We start from the raw sequence: 27433 nt of genomic DNA, 5'->3' as shown, positions 1-27433 counted from the left end.
TCTGTTAAAACATTAATAATAATTGTACTTACCTCATCATGTTTAAAAATCAAATGATAAACTGTGTCTAAATGTGTAATAATTAATAGCTCTTAAATTTTGCTTTCCGATTTTCCAGCTTATTAAGTTAAACCTAAAAACTCCAGTGCAATGAAAAATTAACTTGCCCCCAGATTATCCCTTTTTTTTTTTTTAATGCTTTTTGGCTGGCACAAGTTAGACACTTCAAGATACACTTTACTAATTCGAATCTAAGCTACCTTATTTATAAAATGATACAGAGAAGAAAGTTGTATTATAATGTATTTGAACTTCTTCCCCCTATTTCTTTCTACCTGACATCTGTAATGTTTAAGGTAGTAACAGAAGTTCTTTTGTCATTTTATTCCTGCCTAAATTATCCATGGTTCTGTTGAAATAAAACTTATTTCAGAATACTGAAGTAGATTCTAAAGTGTATCAGTTGGGCTTCCCTGGTGGCGCAGTGGTTGAGAGTCTGCCTGCCGATGCAGGGGACCACGGGTTCGTGCCCCGGTCTGGGAAGATCCCACATGCCGCGGAGCGGCTAGGCCTGTGAGCCATGGCCGCTGAGCCTGCGTGTCCGGAGCCTGTGCTCCGCAATGGGAGAGGCCACAACAGTGAGAGGCCTGCGTACAGCAAAAAAAAAAATAAAATAAAGTATATCAGTTGTTAAATGGTAACAGATTAGTGTAAAATTAAAAACCTCTGATAAAGGGAGCTCTGCTCTCTGATGTGCTGTGTAGGAGGAATAGTTAACCCAACACAGTGTTGCGTTTTTGTTACTAAAAATTCCACAGCATCTTCCATCTTCCATGAGGACTAGTTCCATTACAAGGTGAAGAGATTGATTAGCATTTGTGTTTACATTCTGAAATAGAGAACGTAGGATTAGGATGTTACCCTTTTCTGTTGAACTCATAAAATTCCGTGATTTTTATAAAAACAATGCGTACAGCTCAATATTGTCCTCTAGTTCTGCGATTTCGGGTTGGTTGCTAAATGAATTGTTTTTATGATTAGATTATAGCAATAGGTCTAATTGTGCTCATTGTATTTTTTTTTATTTGAGCTTTTAGAGAAATGCAAAACAAAGGACTATTTGTAAACATTAACTACTTGGACGAGACAAAAACATTTTTTAGTTAATAATTTCTTTTTCCAAATATATCACAAATCTTATGTCCTTGGAGTAGTCACAATAATTCAGCTTGCATTTCTTGAATGCCTAGTCTTTGTCAGACACAATATTTAAGTATATTATGTTTAGTTAGTAGCACAGTGATCCTTTAAGGTAGATGATAGTGTCACCATTTTCAGATGAGAAAACTGAGTTTCAAGGGATTATGTAATATATCTAAGGCCACATGACCAATAAGTGGAGAGCTAGAATCTGAACCCAGGTCTGATTCCCACATGAAATAAGTACTTTCCACTAGGCTACATTATATCTCTGTACCTCAAGGAATAAAGCTACATGATGTAAAAGGTTGGGAATTTTTGTATGTGATTTTTAAATTTACTTGCATCAGAACAATCAGAAGCAATTTAGTGGTGGCTGCTAGCCATTTGAGTTTGGTTTAAAAACAGTCCAGTTTGTACCTTGTTGGTCATAACAAAATTATATCAGATTTATTTAAAGAATTTAACCATAGAACCCAGTATGTCTTTTTAGTTTCTTTAAAAGAAAAAAAAAAAAAGGTAAAGCTTTCTTTTAAATTGAACATGGAAATTGCATAGACTATTTGACCAAAAGTACAAACTGTCACTGAATTGGTAACAAACTGTTTTCAGGGACTGCTAGGCTGTGTAAGCTTTATTTTTCTCCTAAGCATTCTCTGCCTTTATAAAGCACTCTAGTAGCAATATTTGCTTAGCTTCTAATTTTGGTTTTGCTTTTGTGTTTTCTCTCTTTCTCTTGGTTGTTCCTTTCTTCTTCCTGTGGCATTGTGTTTGCTCTTTCCATGCATCACCTGTGAATACCCCCTGTGCTGACCAATCAGCTGTTGGTGAAGGGGGTGAATGAAACTCTGGTAGCTCAGAGGGTTGTTCCTGCTCTCATAACTCTCTCCAGTGACCCTGAAATGTAAGTGTCGTTCCTACCTTTTACATTCAGCATCCCTTTCAAAATGCACCTGTCAAGAAATAACCATCAGCTTTTAAATTCACTGAAGACTAGATTTAGCTCTTTAAAATAATAATATTGGATTATGCTTACTTGATTTTAAACTTTATTATACTACTATTCATGTATTTTTTTTAAGTCAACCTTCACAGTAAGCCTAATGACAAGGCCATATATTGAAAAGAATATATTAGTAGTATTTATTAGTCCTCAATAAACGTTTCCAAAACTTAAAACATGCTGATGGACTATTTCTTCCAAGCCAAGAAGGGATGCTCTCTAATCTCACTAACATGTTGTTACCAGTAAGTATAGTGGCATGAACCAGAGGCTTAACATTTTAATGTCTCGTGTGGGTGACTAAACCAAGAAAGGCCAATGAGTCTGCCTGCCCATCCTCAGTCACAGCTAACCCAGTTCTCATTCCAGTTTACCAAACCATTTTTTATTGCATGTTGACTGGTTTACAGCTGACTCTTCGAGGCATGAGTGAAGCGTTAGTTGACAAGCGGGTTGCTCCGGCCCTTGTTACCTTGTCCAGTGATCCTGAATTGTGAGTTTCACAGACTGCGACCTTAAGTTATCCTGTCTGTCTTTTTGAGCATTCTTCTTGGTCTGCTTTTTTTTAAATTTAATTTGTCATTGCTAGAGACTAATACAGTATATTTACCTTGTACTTACTTTGATATATATTTTAATAATCAGTTTTTCATCTCAAAGAAAGTTTCAGTTTCTTTCTTTTTTAATTTTAACAGCTCTGTCAGGATTGCCACAATTCCAGCCTTTGGCACTATTATGGAAACAGTTATTCAAAGAGAGGTAGGAAATGACTGGAATTTATTTATGTACTGTTGAGGTAATGATAACACATTACTATGCCTGTACCCAGTAGCATCATACCCTTCATTTTATTTCTTAGTTACTTATGGGCCAGAAGAGGATCTCAGAATTTGAAAATATGATAGCCTACCAAAAGTATATTTTCATATGCGAAGGCAATCGCTAGTCTTTCTTCTCAACTAGAAAATTAAGTATAAGCCAACTCTCAGATGTTCTATTTTAAGTCTATCTGGATATTGCAGTTTTGAATAATCCTTCAAAGCAGATTTAGCTCCAAAGGCTTCTATTATCCAGTAGACTTCTGGATAGTCTACATAAATTCCCAATTGCCAGTTTGTACAGATTTGAAGACAGGTTTTCTCAGTTTCACGAACGGAGGCTAGAGGGTACCTATGTTCTTGTAACTGTCATTGATAATCAAGCTGCAAGTCATGTCGTAGACTGGTATCATCTTTTTGTAGCACACATCACTGTGACAACCCTCTGTCACGCCTGCTTCAGCAGATTACCAAAGTCTTCCTCCCTAAATATGTATTTTGATTCAGAAACTTGTGATTTAATTTTCAGTTTGTTAGGTTCTATCTGCAACATTAACTCTAAGACACTTCTCAAAATTAGTTATCAGAATTTTATTCTTTATTATCAAATTGGACATGTCCTTACACAATGAAAAACCCTATACATTAGAAAGTAAATTATTTGTGGGCATATCACTTAGCCACTTAAATGGAAAACAAGGTTTTCCATCTCATAGACATTTTACCAAAAAAAATTATATATATATATATATATATATATATATATATATATATATATATTAAACTGTTCAGTAAATTTTTTTTGTCATATAGATTTTTTTTATAACAAAAATTAAACAACCGTGTTAGTTGTGGGAAAAAATGTTTTCCGTTTTTTCACTTACATATTTCACCGGTGGAGCAAAATAAAAAAACAGATTGTTCTGCAAAGCTTGCAGTCTTGGCAGAATTTCAACATGTTCTTAAATCCCAAAATAAATATGTCTTTTAGGGAAATATGAGTAAGATGTAAGTCATTAATGACTCATTGCTTTCAGAAGGTGAATAAGTGGGTAACTTACACTCTGATTTGTTTTAAGAATTATAGTTTAGATACAAAATCATCAAAACTCTATCTTTATCCCTAAATATTGTGGGGTCTTTTCTACAGTTTGTCAGGGAATATTTGTGTTTTTAAAAAACAAAAAATGAATTAACAAGCATAAACAAAAATTTAAGATCTTTTCTGAGCCAAAAGACTAAATAAGTACTTATTTAATTCCAAATTTTTACTATTATGTTGATATAAGTCATTTGAATCCAGTGATGCAAGCCATGTTTAGTGTGTATCCTTCTCTCAATTTGACTGTACAATATTCAATTTTAAGTTGCTGGAAAGAGTGAAAATGCAGTTGGCTTCTTTCCTGGAAGATCCTCAATATCAAGACCAGTATTCCTTGCATACAGAAATCATAAAAACATTTGGTAGAGTTGGGCCTAATGCAGAACCAAGGTTCCGAGATGAGTGTAAGTTGCATTTTTTTTACCATTTTTCCTGAATTGTAATGTAAGAGCAAGACCATAAGCCTCACTGAGGATTTGTCATATGTTACATGACACCTTTCTACACCTTATCTTTCACATACTGAAAGCTGAAAGTGAAACAAGTTTGTTATTGTGGATTGATTGGTATTACTATTAACTGCTATTAAATGGCTTCTTATACTATATAGGTGATTGCTGTAGACGTATGAAAAGTAACTCATAAATAATTTCAAGTTATTTTTAAAATAATTCTTCCTAACTGTTAATTTCAAAATACTGTGCTCATTATATTTAGAACTTATTATTTAATTCTTATTTCTAAGGAAATTTTTATGTGTTTCTAGACATGTTCTTATGAAAGATACATTTCTTCCACTTAGCATGCCATTCCACTATTTTGTTTTAAATCATGGCTTGTTGATCTGCTAAATAACCTGCATGATGATCTGCTAAAGCATTTTCTCCAGTTTCTATAGTATCACTTTTTACTTTATGACAACAATTTCTTTGGGTGTCATCAAAGCATCCAGTAATTATTACTCCAAAAGCATGACAGTTATCACTGTTATACCTTAGTCCTTTTATTTTTAGCAATTTGACATGCTCTTGGAAAGTCCGCAAGTTTGGCTTCTTACATCAGTTTGGTTTCCATACAAAATTGGATTCTCCCATAGACTAGTTATTGCATATCTAACCTGGTATTTTTAAGATAAACAACAAAAATATTGTCAGGATTTGGACTGCAGTGTCCAAAAGGTCTGTTGAGGGCATGAACACATATTGAACTACAGAAACAACCACAAGGTTATTTTTCAATGGGTAATAGTGTTGGTAGCATGAGGAGAAAATAACAGTATTTCACAATCAGTTAACAGAAAAACGTTTAGTATTTTAGTTAGCATTAGGGATAGTTCCTCATCATAGTAACGTCAGATTTACAGGTGACCCTCTACAGGTGCTTTGACTAACTTTTTTGAGGCTGTCTGTAATTGCTCTGAAGCAAGGAGAATAAGTCTTGGCTGTTGGATCAAGGAATAGGCTGAATAGGCAATGGGTCTTTGGTGGGTGCCGTGTTGTTGAGTTAATAACTGTCTAGAATATGATCTAACCTTTTTGTGTACACTCAAAAGAAAGATTTATGTATCACATAGAAAAGAGAAATATTCTTTTCATAATGGTCCCAAAATAGCAATTAAAGATTGGCTTGAGAAAAAATTGAGAATAGCAGTTTCCACTGCTTGAATAGGTGTAGTAAACCATTATTCCTGAAGCCTTCTACAACTTACTGTATACCCACAAGTTTGTCTTATACAATCTTCCTTCACATTCTGACACAACAAGACATTTTTTTTTAAGACAAAAAAATTTTTTTTCTTCTGTATTTACTACTCAGTCAGTTGGCTTCTCTTTTGCTTTAAAACTTTACCCTGTGGAATTTAGTGTCCTATATTAATAAGATTAATGGTAGATGAAGTAGAACCCATATTGACAAGGATGCTATATTGTTATCCATCTGTATTTATAGACAGTTCCTGTTAGGAATTTAGAGAAAGAACAAAGAATTGCTGGGTGGTAATGTCTTCCTTGGAGTGGCATTTTTGGATATTTTTCCCTCTATTTCCTAGAGAATAGAAGACACTGGTTCTTCCAGTGGCCCTTTTTCTCTCCCAACTCTTAGTTATTATAGGACCTTTTGGTCCTGATTTTATCTCAGGGGCCATTTGTTTTATTCAGAACAAGATACAGTTTTGTTTGTTTGTTTTCTACTTTTTTAACTTTATAAGTCTCTCTGAAAATGTTCAGTCATACCTTGGAGATTTTCTAACATGGCAGCTTTACATTTCAGATCAGTTTTTTTCAAAGTTCCTTATTTTAGATCTAAGCCCATTTACAAAAAGAGAGGACAAGATTCCCTTCACTTTTGCTATTGGATCTACCCCAGAATATTTTTTAAAAGTTTACAAAAATCTATTTTATAAAGTTTCCTATTGATTTATCTTTATTTTGTTCGCACTTTTGAATCTTTGTCCAATCTGCCCTTAAGTGAAAGGCTTCAGAAGTGGCCTTATGTTGTGTATTTCCTGTTTTCCTTGCCCACCGAAGGTCAGTTGTAGAATTACTCACATCTAGGTTATTAAATCTTTTAACCATTTATCTCCATCTGAGGGGTTAACAATTAAATGAATTAATTGGTACAGATGTGGTAGCCCAGGACAATACATATATAATGAAATGTTGAATTCTTTAGTAAACTTCTATCTTCTGAGATTTAGGAATATCCTTAATTGTAGCCTTTAACTGTCTGTAGACTACAGTTTAAAGTAACTTGTATAGGTTTGTTTTCTAGTTAAGCAGTTTTAAGGGATCTTGTATAGTGTGGTTGTTGAGTTTCTGAGAAAAACACTGAGGAAAGGATTGCTTGTGTAGGAAATCAGGGAATGAGCGGAATGAATAGAGGCCACGTGTTTATAGATAAAGTAGTGCAAGGAAGGTCAGTTTCAAAATGTTTGGGCAGAAATGAAATAGAGAATCTTTGTCTCAGAGCCACCATTTTGTTGAGGCCTCAGCATGCCAGTTAATGAATCGGAGTTTCAGTGAATTCATTGGGAATTCAATGAATATTTGGAGTTTTTTGTCTTCTTATTTTTTCTAGAGCACCTCTGAAGTATGTTGTTATTAATTTTGATAAGTCAAAAAGTCCCCTAAAAATGGCCATTGTTATCCTAAGTTTGTGTGGGGTTTTTTACCGTTTACTAAGGTGCATAAAAGTTGTAATTATAGTAGTGGTTTATTGAGGAAGCAGGAGATTTTCCTAGAAGGAGATTGTGGCTTTAACATATACAAGCTTAAAGTAGACATGAATGAAGTCACTACAGTTGGTCAGAAGTATGTGCTTATGAACCATGTTTTGGGTCCCCCAACCAAGCAGGGACTAGAATGGGACCATGTGATCAACAATTTGATAATCACTTACCCTGAAGCCATTTCTGCAAGGGACCCTGGTTTTAGTGGGAAATGGTATTTAAAGAACACAATCTTAGGCAGTAGGAGTGCTCAGTGCTACTGAAATGGTTACTGTTTCTTGGACCACCACTTTAATTTTAGCAATGTGTTGTCTGTATTTTTGAAATTTTACACTATTCATTGAGATATAAGATATTGAGCCCATTAGGTGACTTGAAAACTCAACCACCAGTGCTATTTGACACTGGTCTTTGCTAAGAACTTGAGAAACTAAAGCTAATAATAGTTTCATGAAGTAGTGAAATAATTTGATATTGAAAATGAATCAGTATACTGTATTTATCTTTTTAATAGCAACAGTAATACAAGATTTATATAAACTTATTTATAAAGCTGATAATAACACAAGAGGTAGGTTGTTTACATTTGTTTATTTGGCTTTCATTTTTCAAATTGGGAAACTGAATTGCAGTGAAGCCAAATGACCTGTATACATCCTCATAATTAGGTTATAATGGCATGCTATAATCTATTTCTCCCAAATTCTAGATCACTATTTATTCTGAAAAACATGCTTTCTTCCCTAGGACGAAAAAGCAAGTATGGGATGTGGGTAATCTTTCGAAATCATCCAGAATTAAAATAAAATTTTATAAAATAAAATGAAAAATTTTTTTAATGTATAAGCATGTTTTAGATTAAAATTAATAATTTCTTTTTCTTTTTTCAGTTGTTATACCACATTTGCATAAGTTAGCCTTGGTGAACAACTTACAAATCGTGGATTCTAAAAGACTGGATATTGCTACCCATCTTTTTGAAGCCTACAGTGCACTTTCCTGTTGTTGTATCCTTGCTTTATTAATGTATTTCTATATTTAATAATCAGTCTTACAGTGAACCTCAGTTGTTAAAGATTGAGAAGTAGAATTTTTTTCTTCAACTTAACTAAGAAGTAATTAAGTAGAAGATTAAAAATTTGAGTTGACTTGCCCCATAAGATGGCTCCTTATTCTAGCCATCTCATAATTTTAAAAGATAACTTTAAGTCTTCTGTGTTTATATGTTCCATAGTTTTGAAAACATTGACTAAAATTGTATGTATGTTAATCAGCTATATAACTAAGCAAGCAATGAGTTATAACTGAGGCTTCTGTTAATCAAAAGGAATCCTTGTATGTGTCCTGGCATTCATTTTAAATGAATGTTTAACAGTCTTTATGATCCTGTGAATATCTCTTGGAGAGATATCACTCATTGAAAAAAATACAGGGACACCATGGTTAATCATTTGCAGTGATGGTGGAACTGGAGGAAAGCTCAGAGATCATCTAACCCATGTCAACCACTACATTTTATAAATGACTAAACTAAAACTTAAAGGCATTAGTGACTTCTGTTTTTTATAATTAAAAGCAAAACTGTGACTAGAACGGTGAACTTTAGCTATCCTATTAAATGTTCTCTTTAATATCCTTGGCCTAGTAAAATAAAAGTAAGAAGGAAGTAAAGATAAATATGGGCAGAATAAACTCTAGCTTTTAGGCTCTCCCATTAAAAGCCAGAATATTTCAAGAAAGGAGGAAATAAGAGATTGAAAAATGAGTGAACGGCTGAACACTTGAATATAACCGTAAAAATATGTGCTAGACAACATAATCAGAGAATTATGATTTTGACAGAAAAAAAATGATGGTAGAGAAAGAAATGCAGAGCTGTCTGTTAAGGAGCTACTGGTCCTTTTAGAAATGTTAAAACTTGAAGTTCGATGTGTGGTTGAGAGCATTTCATTTTGGGACTCTGCTACAAATTGCCTATTCGTGTGGCTGATATAAGCCACTTTCTTATACTATAGATCATAAAGTGGGCAGAGATACCGTATTTTGATAATTTTGCCTCAACTAACCATATACCTTCTATAAGTTTAATTCCACTAAAAGCAGAACTTACTATCATTCCTGATTTATCTTGTTGGCATTTTCAACTTAGAGAAGATAGAGGAAGCAAAAAGAGGAAGTGATAATCCTGAATTAGCAAGAAAGGACTCTTTAGTAATGGAGAAGTGACAGGACCCTTACAAGAAAGTAATAATGGCATGTCAGAGTTTGGCATGTCAAAGAAAGAAAACATTGATACGCTTATACCTATTCCCTAAACTTTGCGAAAGTAAATGTTTACAAACTTAAGTGAAGAGTTGTGTGTAATCTTATATAGCAGAGTTTCTAAAGAAATATGCCTCAAGGAAAATGAGAAAGTCAAAAGATTAAAAATTTTAGCTCTGTTAACCTAATTTTCAAATGGACTAAGCAGTGGTTTCTGAAGAGCATAGAAGTCTGTATAGAAGGAATATTATTGTGTATTTAGGTATGTACAGAATATTACTAGAGAAAATACAGTAGAAAGTCTTTATAACAGCACAGTAAGGGGAAGAACCATCTTAACAATAGACCCTGTTCAAGTACTAAAAGCGTTAGTTCTCCGTGAGTCAGAACTTGTACTTGTGTCAACAGGGTGGTTATGGCCACTAATAAAATCACATTGTCCATATCTGTTCTGCTGTTCTTTTGAATTACGAGCTGATAGAACACAAGAGTATTCCTTTCAGCACGACATCGTGTTTCAATAGGGACATAGGAAATCTATATAATTTAACATTTGGCATGGTATTAAGGCAAGAAATCATGTTTAAGAAAAATTTGAAGAAATTTAGAAATGTTTAACCTGGAAAAGAAATGGTTTAGGGATGAAAAGATAATTTGAGAATTATTTTAAAGGTTGTTATATAGAAAAAAGGTTAGGCACGCTTGTGTAACTAAAATGCAGAGCAAACACTAACAAGCAGAGGTCATGGAGAGGCCTATTGTGTTTATAAGAAAAACTTTCAAATTGAGCTCTCTAAAATGCAGAGATCTGTCTTACAAAACTGAATGTCCTGTCATTGTTAGCAGTCAGAGGCTTTATGACCACCATTCACAGATGAGGTAGAGGTGATTCCTAACATCAGATAGGACTAAATGATCTCTAAGTTTCCATCCCCTAAGAAAGATTGTGGGGTTCCATGGGGGAAAAGGACCAAACAGTGGGTAGAGAGAGAGGAGAAGGAAAGTGTCTTCCCTCTTACCACCAAGTAAGGCCATTTTCAGTTTCTCAATCCATGCCCAGATTTCTCTAGATCAGAGACCTTTCTCTAATCCAAAGGTCACTCACAGATATATCTAGGTGATACTTTTCCTATACCCAGAAAATGAAACTACATAGCCATTAGGTTGTAGAACTTTGTATATCTATAGGGATTTGGTTCAACCAAATGATGTCTATATTTTTATAACTGCCTATTTATAAGTCACTCAATTATAGGAGTTTTATTTACAACTAGTGTTTATTTATAACTATATTTTTAAGGCAGTAGTTATATGGATTTTTTTTTTACTTAATATAATTTATTATTTTTTTCAGAAAGACTAACTCATCTTTATAAAGAACTCATTTACTGGCATTTTTCACTTTAATATGGTATAATATTAAATAAGAAATATTTTTAGATGGCTCACAACTATAATAGGTGAGAATGTGTCAGAAGCGATGTGAATAAACAAGGTGAATTGTTTGAGAAATGCATCTGCTTTCCTGACTATTTCAATGTCATATAATCAACTAAAACTCATATGGCTAGGAAATATAAGTAGTACTAAACTTATTACAGCAAAAGCTCTCTTGCCCAATTTAGTGAGGACCAGTGTTGGTCAGTTTAACAGAATGGTTAGAGTAAGAAATCAGGAAAATGGTATATACCTAAGAGAACTTCTTTTAACTTAAACACATAAATGTCATTTCTTTTACCAAGCTTTTGATGTAGGACTGAGGCATTTCTTTTGTGTGTCTGCTGATTAGAATTAAACATCAGCTTTCTTAGGTGAACCACATTCGTAATATAATTGTCTATGAATTTTAGCTTAAGTTTCTTTAAAGAGAATCCAGAAACATTTCTGATACTGGGTACTGAATTTTTCTAGATTTTTATATTTTTCTTTATATTTAAATATGTATATATTTACAGTTGTCATATATATAATTAAGCAGCAATTTTTTTAACATCTTTATTGGAGTATAATTACTTTACAATGTTGTGTTAGTTTCTGCTGTTTAACAAAGTGAATCAGCTATATGTATCCAAGCAGCAGTGTTTTAAGCAACTGGCCTTTATCAATTTTTTCTGAAACTTTCAACTTAGTTGTCATGGAAACATTAATTTTTTTACTTTTCATACACATTTAAACATCCAATTAAATTTCATGATTTAATTTTCACTCTTATTATTTCATAACATTTACATACCATGTAATTAAATTATGCGCTGTTACAATAATCAATGCCACTGACATAAGGAGATTTGTGGGAATAAACACAGTTGCCTCTTGACAAGTAACTAACTCAACAAATACAGATCGTGCTTGACAGAAGCCTGTTTGCTCTAAGTGATCAGCATGCCATAGGCAGCATTTAAGAGATCTGCTTCTTCTATATTCTTCTGTTGTTCTGTTGGACATACCAGTTTGTTTTTTTTTAATCTCCTTAACTACCTCATCTCAAGTCATTTCAGAGGATTTAATGGTTAATCACTTCTTACCTGGTCTCAGATGTTTACGAATTGACATGGAACATCTTTCTCCAGAGCATGAGGTAAGCTACTATCATGATTAAGCCACTGTGATTATCAGTGCCATGTTCATGTGTTTTAATATCTCCTATATAGACTTTGATTCTTCTCCATATGAGGTGTGATTATGATATGCTGTGCCTAATTTTTTAAAGTCTAGTTCAGCATCATTTTATGGATTTATTTACTAGCTATGAGATCTTAAGACACTCCTTCAACATCTTTGAGCTTCTGTTTAATTCTCTAAAGTAGGAATAACGTACTGTCCTTCACTGAATATAGTTAGAATTTAGTAAGAGAGTGTATGTGAAATGCTTTTTATCTATAAAATGCTGTACAGTGTTATCTCTGACCATTAACTTTCTTAGAAGCAAAGTTTCTATTTTCTCTCTCCATTTCCTCATAACTCTTTTCATTCTATTTGTCTTCCTGTATTCTCCAAAACCCTGTTTGTCATTTATTTCCTATTCTATATCTTCAGCCTGTTTTTCTAGCAGCTTTTCTTTAAACTATTATTGTGTTTGACTCTTCTCTCCTAAACAAATCAAAACAAAAACAAAATCTTCCCTTCATCCCTCCCTCATATCTCTTTTTCCTCCCAGCAGTTTACACCCCCTCTCTCAACTTTCACACTGTCTGTTGGTACGTCGTATTCATTACCATCACAGTAATCCAACAAATCTTCTGTCTCTACGATCACTACTGATCAAAGTGCTGCACCGAAAGGACACTTTTCAGACCTGATAGGAGCATGCAGGAGTATGTAGCCTTTTCATCCATATCTTTGTCAACACTTGGTATTCTTAGACTTTTTAAATTCAGTAGATATAAAGTGGTATATCATTATGGTTTTCATTTGCATTTCCCTGATTATTGTCAAACTTGAGAATTATTTGTATGTTCACTAACATCAAAGCCTTTTTAGGTTTTTTGCCCATTTTTCCCACTTTGGGTTGTCTTTTTTCCTATTATTTCCTTGAAGTTTGTTATATAATTGGAATATCAGTATTCAGTCAGTTTTGTGTTTTATGAATATCTTTTTCCAATTTTTGATGTTTTTTCACATTTTTGGCCCATTTGAACACTGATTTTTAATTTTTTAATAGATTGATTGATCAGTTGCATGACATGATCTCCTATACTTTCTTCTTAAAATGTTTAAAGTTGTATTTTCACAATAAAATGCTTAATCCATCTAAACTTAGTTTTTACGTATGATGTGAGGTAGTGCTTAAGTTACATTTTTTTCTATATGGATAACCAGTTGTCCCATTACTGTTTATTGAACAGTGCATCATGTCTATACTGATGGGCAGTGCCACCTCTATCATAGATGATGTTTCCTTGTATGCATGTGTCTGTTATTAGGGAACATCCTTTTCCACTGGTCTCTTTCTCAATTATTGTAACATTGATACCCTGTCTTCATTACAGTTGCCTTGTTAAAAAGTCCTAAAATCTAATAGGGCAAGTCTAGCACCCTGTCCTTTTTTAGAACTGTTCATGACCCTTAGCGTTTTTATGTAAATTTTAGGATTATTTTATGAGACTCCAAGAAAGATCTCATTGAGATTCTGATTGAAATTGAGTTGATTCTATAAATTAATTGGGAGAGACATCAACTTCATGATTTTGAGTCTTCCTATCCAGAATATACTATATCTTATGTTTATTTAGATCTCCTTTAATGTCTTTTAATAAAGTTTTATAACTTTGTTTGAAAAAACTGTCACTTTATATCTATAATGTTATAATGCTACCTTTTTTAGGATTATATGGTTTTTAACCCTTTCTTCCTGATGTAAAGAACTAATATAACTTTTGTATGTTGAACTTATGTCTGGCCAACCTGAGAAACTTTATTATTAATTCTAATAACAAAATGTCACTGGATTTTTTATAAGTTTCAAGTGTAGAAAAGTCACCTGTAAATAATAGATTCTTGTGTAATACTTTTATTTTTTTCCCTTTTCCTTACTGTAGGATCTATTATATTGCTACCCCTCTTTTACTTCTGATATCAATTTGTTTCTTGCTTTCTTTTTAAAATACTTTTGATAGGGGTTTATCAATTTTATTAACCTTTTCAAATATTGAACTTTTGGCTGTGTTGACTTTTCTCTATGTGTTAGTTTCATTGATTTCTATTTTCATCTTTATTTCCTTCTGCTTTCTTTAGATTTGATTTTTTTTTCTGTTTTTCTAACTCCTTAAGGAGGAGACTTAGATTATTTACTTGTTAACTTTTCTTCTTTTCCGATACATAAATTTAAGGCTCTAAGCACTCCTTTAGCCACATCCCTTTTACTGCATTGTAGCTTTGTTATCATTTAGTTCAAATTAGATTCTCATTTCCATTATATTTTTATTGATCCATGGATTTTTTTCATAAGGTAAAGGTAGTTAATTTTATGAGTCAGTTCTCTTATATTTGTATTAGTTTTTTGTAATCTGCTTCTATCAGCTATTGAAAGACATGTTAAAATTATGATTGTGAGTTGCGTCTTTCTCCTTTCAGTTTTCTCAATTTTTGCTTTGTATATTTTATAGATTCTCTTTATCAGCCTGAGGAAGTTCACTTTTTTTGCTAGTTGCTTGAGTATTTTTATCATGAAAGGGTGTTGAATATTGTCAAATGTTTTTTTCTGTGTCAGTTGAGATGATTACATGGTTGTGTTTTTTATTCTCTTACAATGTTTTATATTAATGGATTTTTACATGTTAAAGCAACCTTTGCACTACTGCAATAAATCCCACTTGGTTATGGTATATAATTCCTTTTATATGAAGGTAGATTCAGTTTACTCGTATTCTGTTCAGGGTTTTTGCATCGAAAATGAAGACTACTTGTAGAATAGAACAAATAAGAAGCCTTATTTTCACTACCTTCCATTAGTGTAGGGTGGGACTGAAAATAGGGGGAGTGGTTAAAAGTTTTTGAAAGGATCAGACTCCCAGATTCCCTTTTGAACCTTGGTGGAAGACTGGAGCTTTCCTTTCTAGACTTGAGATATCAGGCCTAGCTGAGAGCAGGAATAAGGTGCTATAATGAAAGGAGGGAAATTAAGTCAAAGGTATAGTTAGTCATTAGAAACCTCATTACCTTTCTCCTTCTTAGCTCCAGGAATGGGGTGGCAGCCAGAATTATATTTGCAGGGAAAAAAAGATTGGCAGAAAGTTTGTGCCAGAGTCACCTTAAAGTGAATTTACTCATGCATGAAGAGATTCTAATCAACGTTTTAGTACCTCGGTCTTTAGTGGATATCCCAAGATCACCAACCATTTGAAAAAAGCCTCTGACATCAAAGACAGAGATGAAAATATACACACAAGAAAAAGGATGCTGGAGGGAACGGACAATACAGGGAGCGGAAGAGAAAGTAAAAAAACTCTCCCAAAAAAACACTGATGCAAAAGAAAAGAGCCAAACAAACGAAATCTGTAATGTGTCAGATGAGAGAGCGGGAAAGCATTACAAAATCAAAAGTCTTTACCATAATCTGCAAGGCACTAGAGGACCCAGCTCCTTCCTCCCTACCTCCCGGGCCTCACCTTCTGCCTTCCCCCTGGCTCACTCTGCACCCACCACTCTGGCTTCCAGGCTTAGAATACAATAGACATACTCCCACCTGGAGTCTTTGCTCAGCCTCTAACCAGGGTCTCACACACTTACTCCTCATGTCCCTCAGGTTCTTGCTTAAATATCATCCTCTCCATGAAACCTGCTTAGAACACCTCCATGTAAATTGTAATATTCTTCACTTTGGCCTTCTATACCCCTTATCTCACTCAGTGTTCTTTCCAAAGCCCTTATCACTTTGTAATATACTATATGATTTACTTATTTTTTGTGTTTGTTGTCTATAACAAAGGAACATAAGCTCTCCACAAGGAGGGAATGTTGTCTATTTGCTGCATCCTCTGTGTCTAAAAACATGCCTAGCACGTAGAGGGTGACAATAAGTTTGTTGTCTAGTGACCTCCATGCACAAATATGGGCCAAGAAAATTCAGGAGGGCCGTTTGATTTCTGGTGTGGGTGCCAGCGCTTGGGGCAGTAGCTTCCATCCCTCCACCCTTTCCATTACTCACTCAGTCTCCCCGCAAGAGTGATAGCAACTCTTAGACACCCATTGTCTCCCCAGTTTTTGTGACCACAGACCTATATCTGGTCTCTGCCCTAGACTTTAAAATAGAGCATCTTGCTTTTAGCAACCTGGAAAAAGCAAGGGACAAGGGACAGAACAGCTTTTACTGGGAAAATATGTCTGACCATGGTATGTGTATTTTTTAAATGTATGTAAATTTTACTTTTAACATTAGATAGTGGGGAAAGCTAAGGGAGAATGGAATCAGACTCAGAAGGAAGGTTAGTGAAAATCAAAGTGAATTATTAAGTTATACGATTGAGATCTTTTAAAGCTATTTCGGTACCTAGTCTAGCAATCCAATGTGAATTCCTTTAACTAAGTAACTGCCAAAATTTTCAATTTTTAGTTAACATATTAGCTTATGGGAATATTAAAAATTCAATTAAAAACTTTAAACCGTAGCATTTTACTATGTTAACAGTATTTCTCTAAAGTCATTTTTTTTTAAATCAGGTTATTTTAACTTCCATGATAAAAGAATGTGAACAAAAAGTAGAGAACAAGACCGTCCAAGAGCCTCAAGGGTAAGACATTAATTCTTTTTTAAGGCTTTAGTTAACCTTAATTTCTCTATATAAATTTTCTTTAGGTGGCTGTAGTGTTTTATATTGTGTTATTTTGTAGTCATTAATTTGGAAGATAAGAAAATCCTTTAAAACAGCAGTTCTCTAATGCTAATCCATAAACCATCTGGGTCAGATCTCTGGTTCAGATCTCTATCTCATTCTCTGTGACCTCAACATTCTGAGTCAGCCTAGGGATCTGTATATTTAAAAGCTTCCAACAAAAACACTAATTTGAAAAGATATATGCACCCCAATGTTCATAGCAGCCAGCATTATTTATAATTGCCAAGGTATGGAAGCAACCTAAGTGTCCATCAGCAGATGAATGGATAAAGAAGACGTGGTGTGTGTGTGTGTGTGTGTGTGCATGTATATATATATACATGCACATACACACACACACACACATACATGCATACAGTAGAATACTACTCAGCCATAAAAAAGAATGAAATTTTGCGATATACGACAACATGGATGGACTTGGAGGGTATTATGCTAAACAAAATAAGTCAGAGAAAGACAAATGCTGTATGATATCACTTATATGAAGAATCTAAAAAATACAACAAACTAGTGAATATAACAAAAAAGAAGTAGACTCATAGACATAGAGAACAAACTAGTGGTTACCAGTGGGGAGAGGGAAGGAGGGAGGGGCAATATAGGAGTAGAGGATTAAAAGGTACAAAGTATTATGTATAAAATAAACTACAAGGATATATTGTACAACACAGGGAATATAGCCAATATTTTATAATAACTAAATGGAGTATAACCTTTAAACATTATGAATCATTATATTATAAACCTGTAACTTATATAAGATCGTATATCAATTATACTTCAGTAAAATATAAAAATAAAATAAAATAAATACAAGCTTCCAAACAGATTCTGATAGGTAGCTGGATTTGGGAATCACTGGTGAACGTAGTTTGTAGAAATTTATGAGAGGAGTTGTAAGATTTAACTTGATTCACTGCATAAAGGATTGTCAACTTGTGAATGTTCTAGTCCCATGCTTCTAACCAAACTAATTAGAATTCAAAGATTCAGTGAAATTAAAATATGAACATAGATATGAAAGAATAAATTTGGGCATTTCAGGACAGGAAGTAATTTACAAGTAGTCTGTGTGTACTCTAACTCTTTCTGAAGTAACCTTGACCAGTTGATCTTAAATGGACTCTGTTAGGCATGAAAAGCTCAACGGTGTTTCCTTTATAAAACTGACTACCAGGAATAAGTGTTTCATCTTGTCAGGCTAGGTACACAGAAACACACTCCTCCACACCCACAACCCCAACACACACACACACACACACACACACACAGAGTCTTTTGCCTTTTACTATGAGTCAGAACTCTTGCTTTAGTGTCCTAGAATGGTGGGAGCTCTTCTATCATTTTAACCATGGAAAGTTATAAAACAATAGACATACTTTGATAGGTTTCTATTCTGAACACAAAATCCATAAAGTTAACATTAAAGCAAATAATTCTGTTCATTTGTTGTACATTAAATATTAAAATTATTTGGTGCCTTATTAGTTTAAGATGTAAAAGGTTTTAGACCAAAACTGAGAAAAATTATATGTGAAATACATTCTAAATGAAATTTCATGAATTATCATGCAGGAATTTTACAAGAAAGAAATCTCTTTGTAACTTTCTAAGATTGCTTTGGTTACATGACCTTCCTTTTTAAGAAAAAAAAAGTTCACATTTATAATCATATTTTCCCATGTTATTCAAATCCTCTATGTTATCATTTATTTTTTAACTTCTTTTAAAATTTATTTTTTTATACAGCAGGTCCTTATTAGTCATCCATTTTATACATATCAGTGTATACATGTCAATCCCAATATCCCAATTCATCACACCACCACCCACACGTGCCTCTGCTTTCCCCCCTTGGTGTCCATATATTTGTTCTCTACTCTGTGTCTCAATTTCTGCCCTGCAAACCGGTTCATCTGTACCATTTTTCTAGATTCCACATATATACGTTAATATACGGTATTTGTTTTTTTCTTTCTGACTTATTTCACTCTGTAGGACAGTCTCTAGATCCATCCACATCTCTACAAATGACCCAATTTCGTTCCTTTTTATGGCTGAATAATACTCCATTGTATATATGTACCACATCTTCTTTATCCATTCATCTGTCGATGGACACTTAGGTTGCTTCCATGTCCTGGCTATTGTAAATGTTATTCAAATCCCCTATATTATCATTTTTTTTTAAACTCTTACTGTAGAGAATTTCAAATTAACACAAAAATAAACATGGTATAATGATTTCCCATGTACTCATCACTCAGCTTCAACATTATCAACTCATAGTCAATTTTATTTCATCTATACCCAACTCTTCTCCCCTCCCATATTCTGATATACATCTCTAAAAGATAAGTGCTATTTTTTTAAACATAAACACAGTATCATCACACCATAACAACTCCTTAATATCATTTATTATCTGGCCTTTGTTCAAATTTCTAATTGTTTCATAAATGTCATTATTGATTTGTTGTTCGTTTTTTCCCTACAGTTTGTTTCCTTGAGTCAGGATCCAACATTCCATATATTATAAGTGGTTAATATGTTTCTTGAATCTCTTTTAATTCAGAGGTTCCCCCTTGTATCTCTTTTTTTCTCCATACAATTTACTTGTTGAAGGAACTGAGTCATTTGTCCTATAGAGGTTCCCACAGTCCAAATCTTGCTAATTGCATTTCCCTTGTGTGGTTCAAAATGTTCCTCTGTATTTCCCATAAATTTACTAGTTGGATCTAGATCTAGAGATGTAATCAGGTTTGGGGCATGTTTTTTATTTGCCAAGACTTCTACATAGGAGGAGGTGTGTTTTCATTGTGAGGCAGGTAATGTCTGCTTCTCTCTTTTTTTGGTGATGTTAACATCTATTAATGATGAATGCCAGATCCGTTAATTCATTAGCAATTACAAAATGTATTACTCTATCATTCCTTCTTCATTTGTCAGCTAGAATTCTTCAGAAAGAAAACCGTCCCCCATATGTACTATTTTTACCAAGTTATACTGTTTATATAGTAAAGACAAGATAAATGTTCAATTCTTTCTCTTTATGTACCAGTTTCCAAAGTAATGAACTGATCCACCCTCCAACCGGAGGCAAAAGAAAAGAGAAAAGGGATTACATGCAGAAATATCAGCACTGTGCAAAGGACAAAAGTTTCAGAAAAGCATATTTGGGAACTGTAATTAAAGCTACAGCACAGAGTATGTACGGGAGAACAATAGAGATAAGTCTATAAAGGTAGACGGGCACCATTAATAAAGAACTTGTATGCTACATGAGAGGTTTGGACTTATCCTGTGGCCAGGAGTCAACAAACTTTCTCTGTAAAGACAGTAAATATTTTAAGCTTTGCGATTCATATGGTCTCTGTTACAAGTACACAATTGAACTCTGCTATTGTAGCAGTAAGCAGCCATTGACAATATGGAAATGTATGGCTATGGCTGCATTCCAATAAAACTTTATTTACAAAAACAGGCAGCAGACTGGATTTGGCCTGTGACCCTTAGTTTACCAACCCTTAGTAACTTTGCTTCTCAGGCCTTAGGGTCCATCAGAATCACCTGGAAATTTTTGGGTGCCATCTCCAGAGTTTTTGATTCAGAAGATCTGGGATGGAGCCTGAGAATTTGAATTGCAACAAATTCCCAGGTGATGTTAATACTCTGGGTCCAGGAGCCACACTGCTTTGGAAGCCATGCTCTAGTGAATACAAGCAACAGAGAAGCAGGTGGAACAGAAAGCTACTGTAGTAACCCATGATGAAGGCAGGTATGGGCATGGATGGGCAGGTAATAATAAGATACACTCATGAACCAGACACCATTCTCAGCATTTTTCATATATTTGCTAATAATTTATCATAATAACCCTATGAAGTAGATATTATTACTATTCCCATTTTACAGATGACACAGAGGTTAGGTAACTTGCTCAAAGGCCACCTAGCTACTAAGCGGAGGAACCAGAATTCAAACCCAGGCATTGTGGTTTTTGAGACCATGGTTTTAACCACCATGTTTTACTGCCTATATGTAACAGTGAGTATGAGAATAAGATGGACTCAAGATATATTCAAATGTGAACTCAGTTTAACATGGCAACAGGTTAGAGTAAGAGAGAACTAGAATCTAATAAGAATTCCCAGATTGAATGATGGCACCATACAACCAAATGGAACTGTTCTGAAGAGGAATATTTAAAATTTGAGGTACAGGAAGAAAAACACTATAAGCAGTTTTTGAGATTTAGGAACCATTAGGATATAGGTGGTAATTAAAGGCTTAGGTAAGGACTAGATGTAGATAGATGATATCACTTGGAAAGGGAGCTCAGACCTGGAATTAGACCAACATTTAAAATGCAGTGTTTAAGGGACTTCCCTGGTGGTGCAGTGGTTAAGAATCCACCTGCCGATACAGGGGACACGGGTTCGAGCCCTGGTCCGGGAAGATCCCACATGCCGGGAGCAACTAAGCCCGTGTGCCACAACTACTGAGCCTGTGCTCTAGATCCCAAGAGCCACAACTACTGAAGCCCGCACACCTAGAGCCCATGAGCCCATGCTCCACAACAACAGAAGCCACTGTAAGGAGAAGCCCGCGCACCGCAACGAAGAGTAGCCCCTGCTTGCCACAACTAGAGAAAGCCCACATGCAGCAACGAAGACCCAATGCAGCCAAAAATAAATAAATAAAATAAATAATTTTTTTTTGAAAGTGCAGCATTTACGAGAAGCTTAACTGAGAAATAGGAGGCAAATCAGAGTGGTGTCAAAAAATCAAATAGGGGTTTCAAAGAGAAGGAATATGATCTTTGATTTGCAAAATATAGTGATGTGGAGAGAGAGAGAACTATTCTAGGACATAAGTAATTTTAAAGGTAGGCCAGAAGTAAGAGATTCTATAGATTCAGAATCAATAAGAAATGACAGCTGGTTGGCTATGAGTTGCAAAGGAAAGATCTGGGAATCCCTTGAAAGCCTGCAGTAAGAAGACATTACAAGGCAGCCCATTTCATTTTTAACAACTCTGTTTTTAAAATATTCCTTTCTCATCCTGAGTTAAAGTCTCCCTTCCTATAACATCTACTCTCTATACCAAGTTTTCATCATTTGGCAGAGGGGTCAGAGTCAGACCCTTTTGTCTAACTGATAAAAATGTAAACTCTTTCTTCAGAAAAAAAAAAAAAAAGCCATAATGTAATGGTTCTTCACTAGAAAGCTTTGTAAAATACATACGTGGGTCCTCTACCCCAGATGGAAAAAATCCGAATCACTGGGGTTACGTCTAGGTGTCCACATTTCAAAAAGTTCCCCCAGGTAATTGTGATGTGCATCAGTAGAGCTCTATGGATATATACAGCTGTGCAGATATATATTATATATCTCATTTTTCATGAGTAACACAGAGAGGTATCTTAAGTCTCCTAAATCTTCTCTTCTCCAAACCAAACATTCTTCATTCCTTTCACTTTTATCTCTTATGTTTTCCAGACTCCTTAGCATCATTGTTGCACTCTTCTTAGAATATCATTAACACTTGATGGGGGACTTCCCTGGTGGCGCACACTCCCAGGGAAGCATTCTCCCAATGCAGGGGGCCCGAGTTCGATTCCTGGTCAGGGAACTGGATCCCACACGCATGCCACAACTAAGAGTTTGCATGCCACAGCTAAAGAGCTGGCGAGCCGCAACTAAGGAGCCCACCTGCCACAACTGAGACCAGTGCAACCAAATAAATAAATATTTTTTTAAAAAAGACTTCATGGTATCTCAAGTATTATCTGAGCCATGTATCCTGTTTTTGTAGATACAAACTAAAATCATACTTATCTTTTACTTAACACTGTTTCCTACAGAAAAAAAACAGTACTGTAAACCTAGAATGTTAAGGAAAGGCATCATGGAAAAGATAGGGCTTGAGCTGGGAATTAAAAGATGGCTAGACACGAGATAAAAGAAGAAATATTTAAGTTGAGAATGGTTTGAACAATTAGACTAGGCAGACCTGACTCAAGGGGGTCTAGAAGTTAAGTAGTGATGGTTGGTTACACACACACACACACACACACACACACACATAAGAATTAGATTGCTATGTTTCTTGAATGCCATGCATATTTTATCTTGTAGGTAGTAAGTGACCACTGAAGATTTTGAGAAGGGGTGTGATATAAAGAACTGATTATTTAAGAGGTGAATCTGACTAATGCAAGGAGGCCAGATCTAAAACTTTTGGAATAATTCAGTTGTAAAGTATTGGCATTAGAAATAAAAGTAAACAATAGAGAAGATGTTGTAGAATAGAGTCACAAGATTTGATGATAGTTTGAAATGGAGAGCCATTATATTCACTGTTGGGAAGAGAGGAAAAGGATAGAACCACTGGCAAGTAAAGAAATAAAAGTGAGTGATAAAAACTCTCCAGAAAATGTGCATAGAGGGAGCCTACCTCAACATAATAAGGGCCATATGTGACAAACCCACAGCAAGCCTCATACTCAACGGTGAAAAACTGAAAGCATTTCCACTAAGATCAGGAACAAGACAAGGATGTTCACTCTAGCCACGGCAATCAGGGAAGAAAAAGAAATAAAAGGAATACAGATTGGAAAAGAAGTAAAACTGTCATTGTTTGCAGATGACATGATACTATACATAGAACATCCTAAAGATGCCACCAGAAAACTACTAGAACTAATCAATGAATTTGGTAAATTTGCAGGATACAAAATTAATGCACAGAAATCTCTGGCATTCCTATACACCAACAATGAAAAATCAGAAAGAAATTAAGGAAACACTCCCATTTACCATCGCAACAAAAAGCATGACATACCTAGGAATAAAGCTGCCTAAGGAGGTGAAAGACTTGTACTCAGAAATAAAAGTGGGGAGTTATTTCTAAAGTTAGGGTATGAAAAAAAACTTGAGACATTGGCTTTATGTAGCAAACAGTGGTAATGTGGGACTGGCCCTCAGGAAAAATGTTGTGATTCAATAAATATTTTTGAGTCATCCTATGGAGATGTTACTTAAAACTTATAGAATGAGTAAGTTTTGTAATTGAAGAACTAGAGACAAATGCTGAGCCTCATGGAGGATTACTTTGTGGGAAGAGGAAAAGCAGCAAGAGAGGGGTATTCAGAGCACGTAGGGTCAGACCAGGTTGATGTACTGGCAGGAGAGCAATGGGAAGAAGAGACTTTCAGGATGGGCATCGTGGTCGGGTATTTAACTGAGTAACTCAGCACACACCTTTAAAGACCACATAGAACCAGAGGTCTTAGGTAGCAGCACATACTTCATGTGTAGATTTAACAGACGTCTGTTGAGCTCCTGTACCTCGCTCGCCACTCATTGTCTTTGACATGTTCAAACATATTCTCTTACTTAGTCCTCAAGATATTTTGCAGTAACAGTTGCAAAATTTTACAGAGGAGGAAACTGAATCACAGTGATTTAAAGCATCTTGGCCAAAGCCACAAGGCCAATAAGCTGGATTACTGAATCCATTATAGCACAATTGTTGGATCACTGAAAAATTGTCCTTTATCAATACTCTGTTCAGTAATATGATAAACCAGCTGTGTTTAGTAGTCATTTAAATTGTGCCTACTTCCTACACAGAAGGTTGGTCAAAAAGAAAGGAAAAGATTTGACACTGTCCATCAAAACTAGTGCAATTGGCAATTGAGGACATGTTTCTTCTCCCCAACCCTGCCCCCCAAAAAAAGTAATATGTCCTAGGATTGTTAAAGACCTCACTGAGATTTCCTTTATTCATCTGTGAAAATAGGGATAATATCTATCTCCCAGGGTTGCTGTAAGAATTAAATGAAGTAATGCTGATAATAAGAAGAATAACTAACAGTTAGAGCATGGTATTACGTGCCTGGCACTGCTAATAAGCACTTTACACTCGTATAATCCTAAATAGCCCTGTGAGGTAGGTACTAGAATTATCTCCATTTTATAGATGAGGAAACAGAGACTAAATAACTTGCCCAAAGTCACACAGCTGGTAAATGACAGAACCGAGATTCAGTCTCATTCCACACTTTCTCCTAATCACTATACCACACTGCTTCCTTTAAAAAAACAATGAACATGAAAGCTGCTAACCTATTATGGTACCAAAAAACTCTACTCCATAAATACTAGTTTCCCTTTTGTGATACCAGTTCAGAATGCATTTATTAATGTTATACTACTAAAGAAATGAAAAAATAGATATTTTAGTTTTTTAATTGCTTTACACGAATTTCAAAATTTCTTTCCTAGCTCAATGTCAATTGCTGCAAGCTTAGTGAGTGAAGATACAAAGACCAAGTTTTTGAACAAAATGGGCCAGTTGACAACATCAGGTGCCATGTTGGCCAATGTGTTTCAGAGAAAGAAGTAAAAGCAGGAAGGAAGCCCCCAGTAAACACTAAATGGACCTCAAGCAGACTGGTTCCTTGTACTTGAAGTACTTGCCTTTTTTTATTTCTTTTTTATGTTCTTGCATTATAATTTTATCTTAACCTCCAAAGATATTTGCACTGCTTTTGATTATTGCTGTATATCTGTTAATTTTGGAGTTACAACTGTGGTGATAAAATATTGAGTTGATAGTCTGTACCAAGTCCCTCCTCTATGTTCTTGTCTTTCAGAATAATTTTATATATATATATATATATATATATATATATATATATATATATGGTTTTTTTTTAATTTTTGGATGGGATATTAGCAAATATCTGTATGATACACTAAGCTATTACAGTGGTACTTAAAATAATGTAAATTTGCAGTCATTGTTATAAAGTAATAAAAGTGGAGATTACTTAAGTATTTAAATTATGAAAGAATAATGCAGACTTTTTATTGTTTCTTAACTGACTAGAAAGAGCCACCAGCATTACTCTGTGCCTTTTGGACTTCAGTTTGTGTGTCTGTAGGAATTGTGTGCATTCCATTCACACAGTGTTTATAATACTGCAATGAATTTGAATTGCAAATCCTACAGTAAGTAGATAATAATGAAACTTTCAATATTTCAGCACTCTCATGAATATTCTTTAAGTGCTATTTAAACCTCCCCATCACTTACATGCATATAATGGACTTACCTGAGGAAACCCAGCACAGAAGCATGGGGAGTGGTTAACCAAGGTGAATTTTACATACTGGTGTGTAGTAGATTTAAATTCTCAAAACTAAATTTAAGTAAGAAGACCTAATAATTGTGACATTTTTTCCCAAACCGAAATACAGAAGAAAATAATGGTTTGAATCTAATATTTAACACCTATTTACATAAAACATTTTATTAAGATGTTTTCTAATGATTTTAATTTCAGAGATTATCTTTTCATTCTGTGTGTTACAGAGAAGTACAGAAAAGTTCAGGACATTTGGGGGCTGCTTTTTTCCCTCTAAACTAAAAATGACATTGGCTAAATTATTACTGGTTAGTCATCACCTTGTCCCTTAAAGTCAGTGACTATTCTTGTGTTTGATATATATTACATAGAGTCTTAAGTCAGTGTACTGTTCCGCTGGAATTTGACAGTTGTCTTTAAAGTAACGCAACTTGAAGTAGAAAAGAGTGGTCCTGGACATAGAAGGGAGGTGGTTGGTTTAAGGGGTTAATGTGAGGCCTTTTTGAAAAATGCATATTTTGGTAAAGAGAATTCTCTTTTGAGCACAGCTGATACAAATGGGTGATTGTCATGTTTGTTGTATAAACTGGTTTAATACACTTGGAACATAGGTGGTTTATATTCACTTCCTGGGAAAGCTAGCTTACCACATATTAAAGCTTATAAAATAAGTTGCCATAGGCAAAGCCATTTAAAAAGTTTATTCTGAAATTATTTCTTTTACCTACAGTGAAATAATTGTTAAGTAACTAGTCTTTACGGAAACTGTTGGATTCTAGGCATTCCTGAGAAATTGAAAGTGGCTACCTTTCATGTCAAAAATGTTGATCTATTATAAATAAAATGTTTTTGCATACTTGTTTTGGTTTTGGTTTTTACTATGTGTGTTTATTTTCATTTTGAAACACTATCCTACATCCAAGCAAAATGAAATGAGAAAGTGTATGTTCATTAAAATATATTTTATTTTAAGAATATAAGCTATATAAATTACCTATTTTAGTTTACTTTTACTAAAAAAAGATTATGTTGTATAAAATTAATACATTTCCGAGGTGATTTAAAGAAAAAATGTTTAAATTCTTATTTGCTTTGAACTGTAGTAGAATTAGTATGTTTATTACCTGGTGAATAAATAATATATTTTTAATGTGATAATTTTTATTAATTTGTGACTCCATTTATCTAAATGCTAATGGTTTTTTTGGAAAGGCACCAGCTAGCAAGATACACAGTATATCTCAAGTGAGTCCCCCTTATTATGCTGTTAAATATATTAATGTCAGTAAGACTTCCCATTTATTTTCACATTGATTTTTATGGTAAAA

The 27433-nt window shown here is 34.4% G+C and overlaps 1 protein-coding gene across 3 annotated transcripts in view; it reads left to right on the top strand.

The window, feature by feature from the left end:
- RELCH (RAB11 binding and LisH domain, coiled-coil and HEAT repeat containing) overlaps positions 1 to 26961 on the top strand; it is a 121923-nt gene extending 94962 nt beyond the window's left edge. The window contains exons 23-29 of one of the 3 annotated variants that reach the window (XM_082853356.1): positions 2614 to 2696; positions 2899 to 2962; positions 4389 to 4527; positions 8240 to 8356; positions 12101 to 12189; positions 16770 to 16840; positions 25240 to 26961. In XM_082853356.1, the coding sequence (XP_082709482.1) occupies positions 2614 to 2696; positions 2899 to 2962; positions 4389 to 4527; positions 8240 to 8356; positions 12101 to 12189; positions 16770 to 16840; positions 25240 to 25360 (684 nt within the window). In that variant the 3' untranslated portion in view covers positions 25361 to 26961. Of the gene's footprint in view, positions 1 to 2021; positions 2105 to 2613; positions 2697 to 2898; positions 2963 to 4388; positions 4528 to 8239; positions 8357 to 12100; positions 12190 to 16769; positions 16841 to 25239 lie in introns of those variants that run through there. The other 2 variants (XM_082853355.1, XR_014326703.1) reach the window with 2 other exon arrangements.
- The last annotated feature ends 472 nt before the right edge of the window (positions 26962 to 27433 follow it).

The sequence above is a fragment of the Leucopleurus acutus genome (genome assembly GCF_964270905.1).
Source record: "Leucopleurus acutus genome assembly, chromosome: 13".
Taxonomy (NCBI): domain Eukaryota; kingdom Metazoa; phylum Chordata; class Mammalia; order Artiodactyla; family Delphinidae; genus Leucopleurus; species Leucopleurus acutus.
Note: the sequence above shows the minus strand (reverse complement) of the source record. Positions and strands in the feature narration are given on the sequence as shown.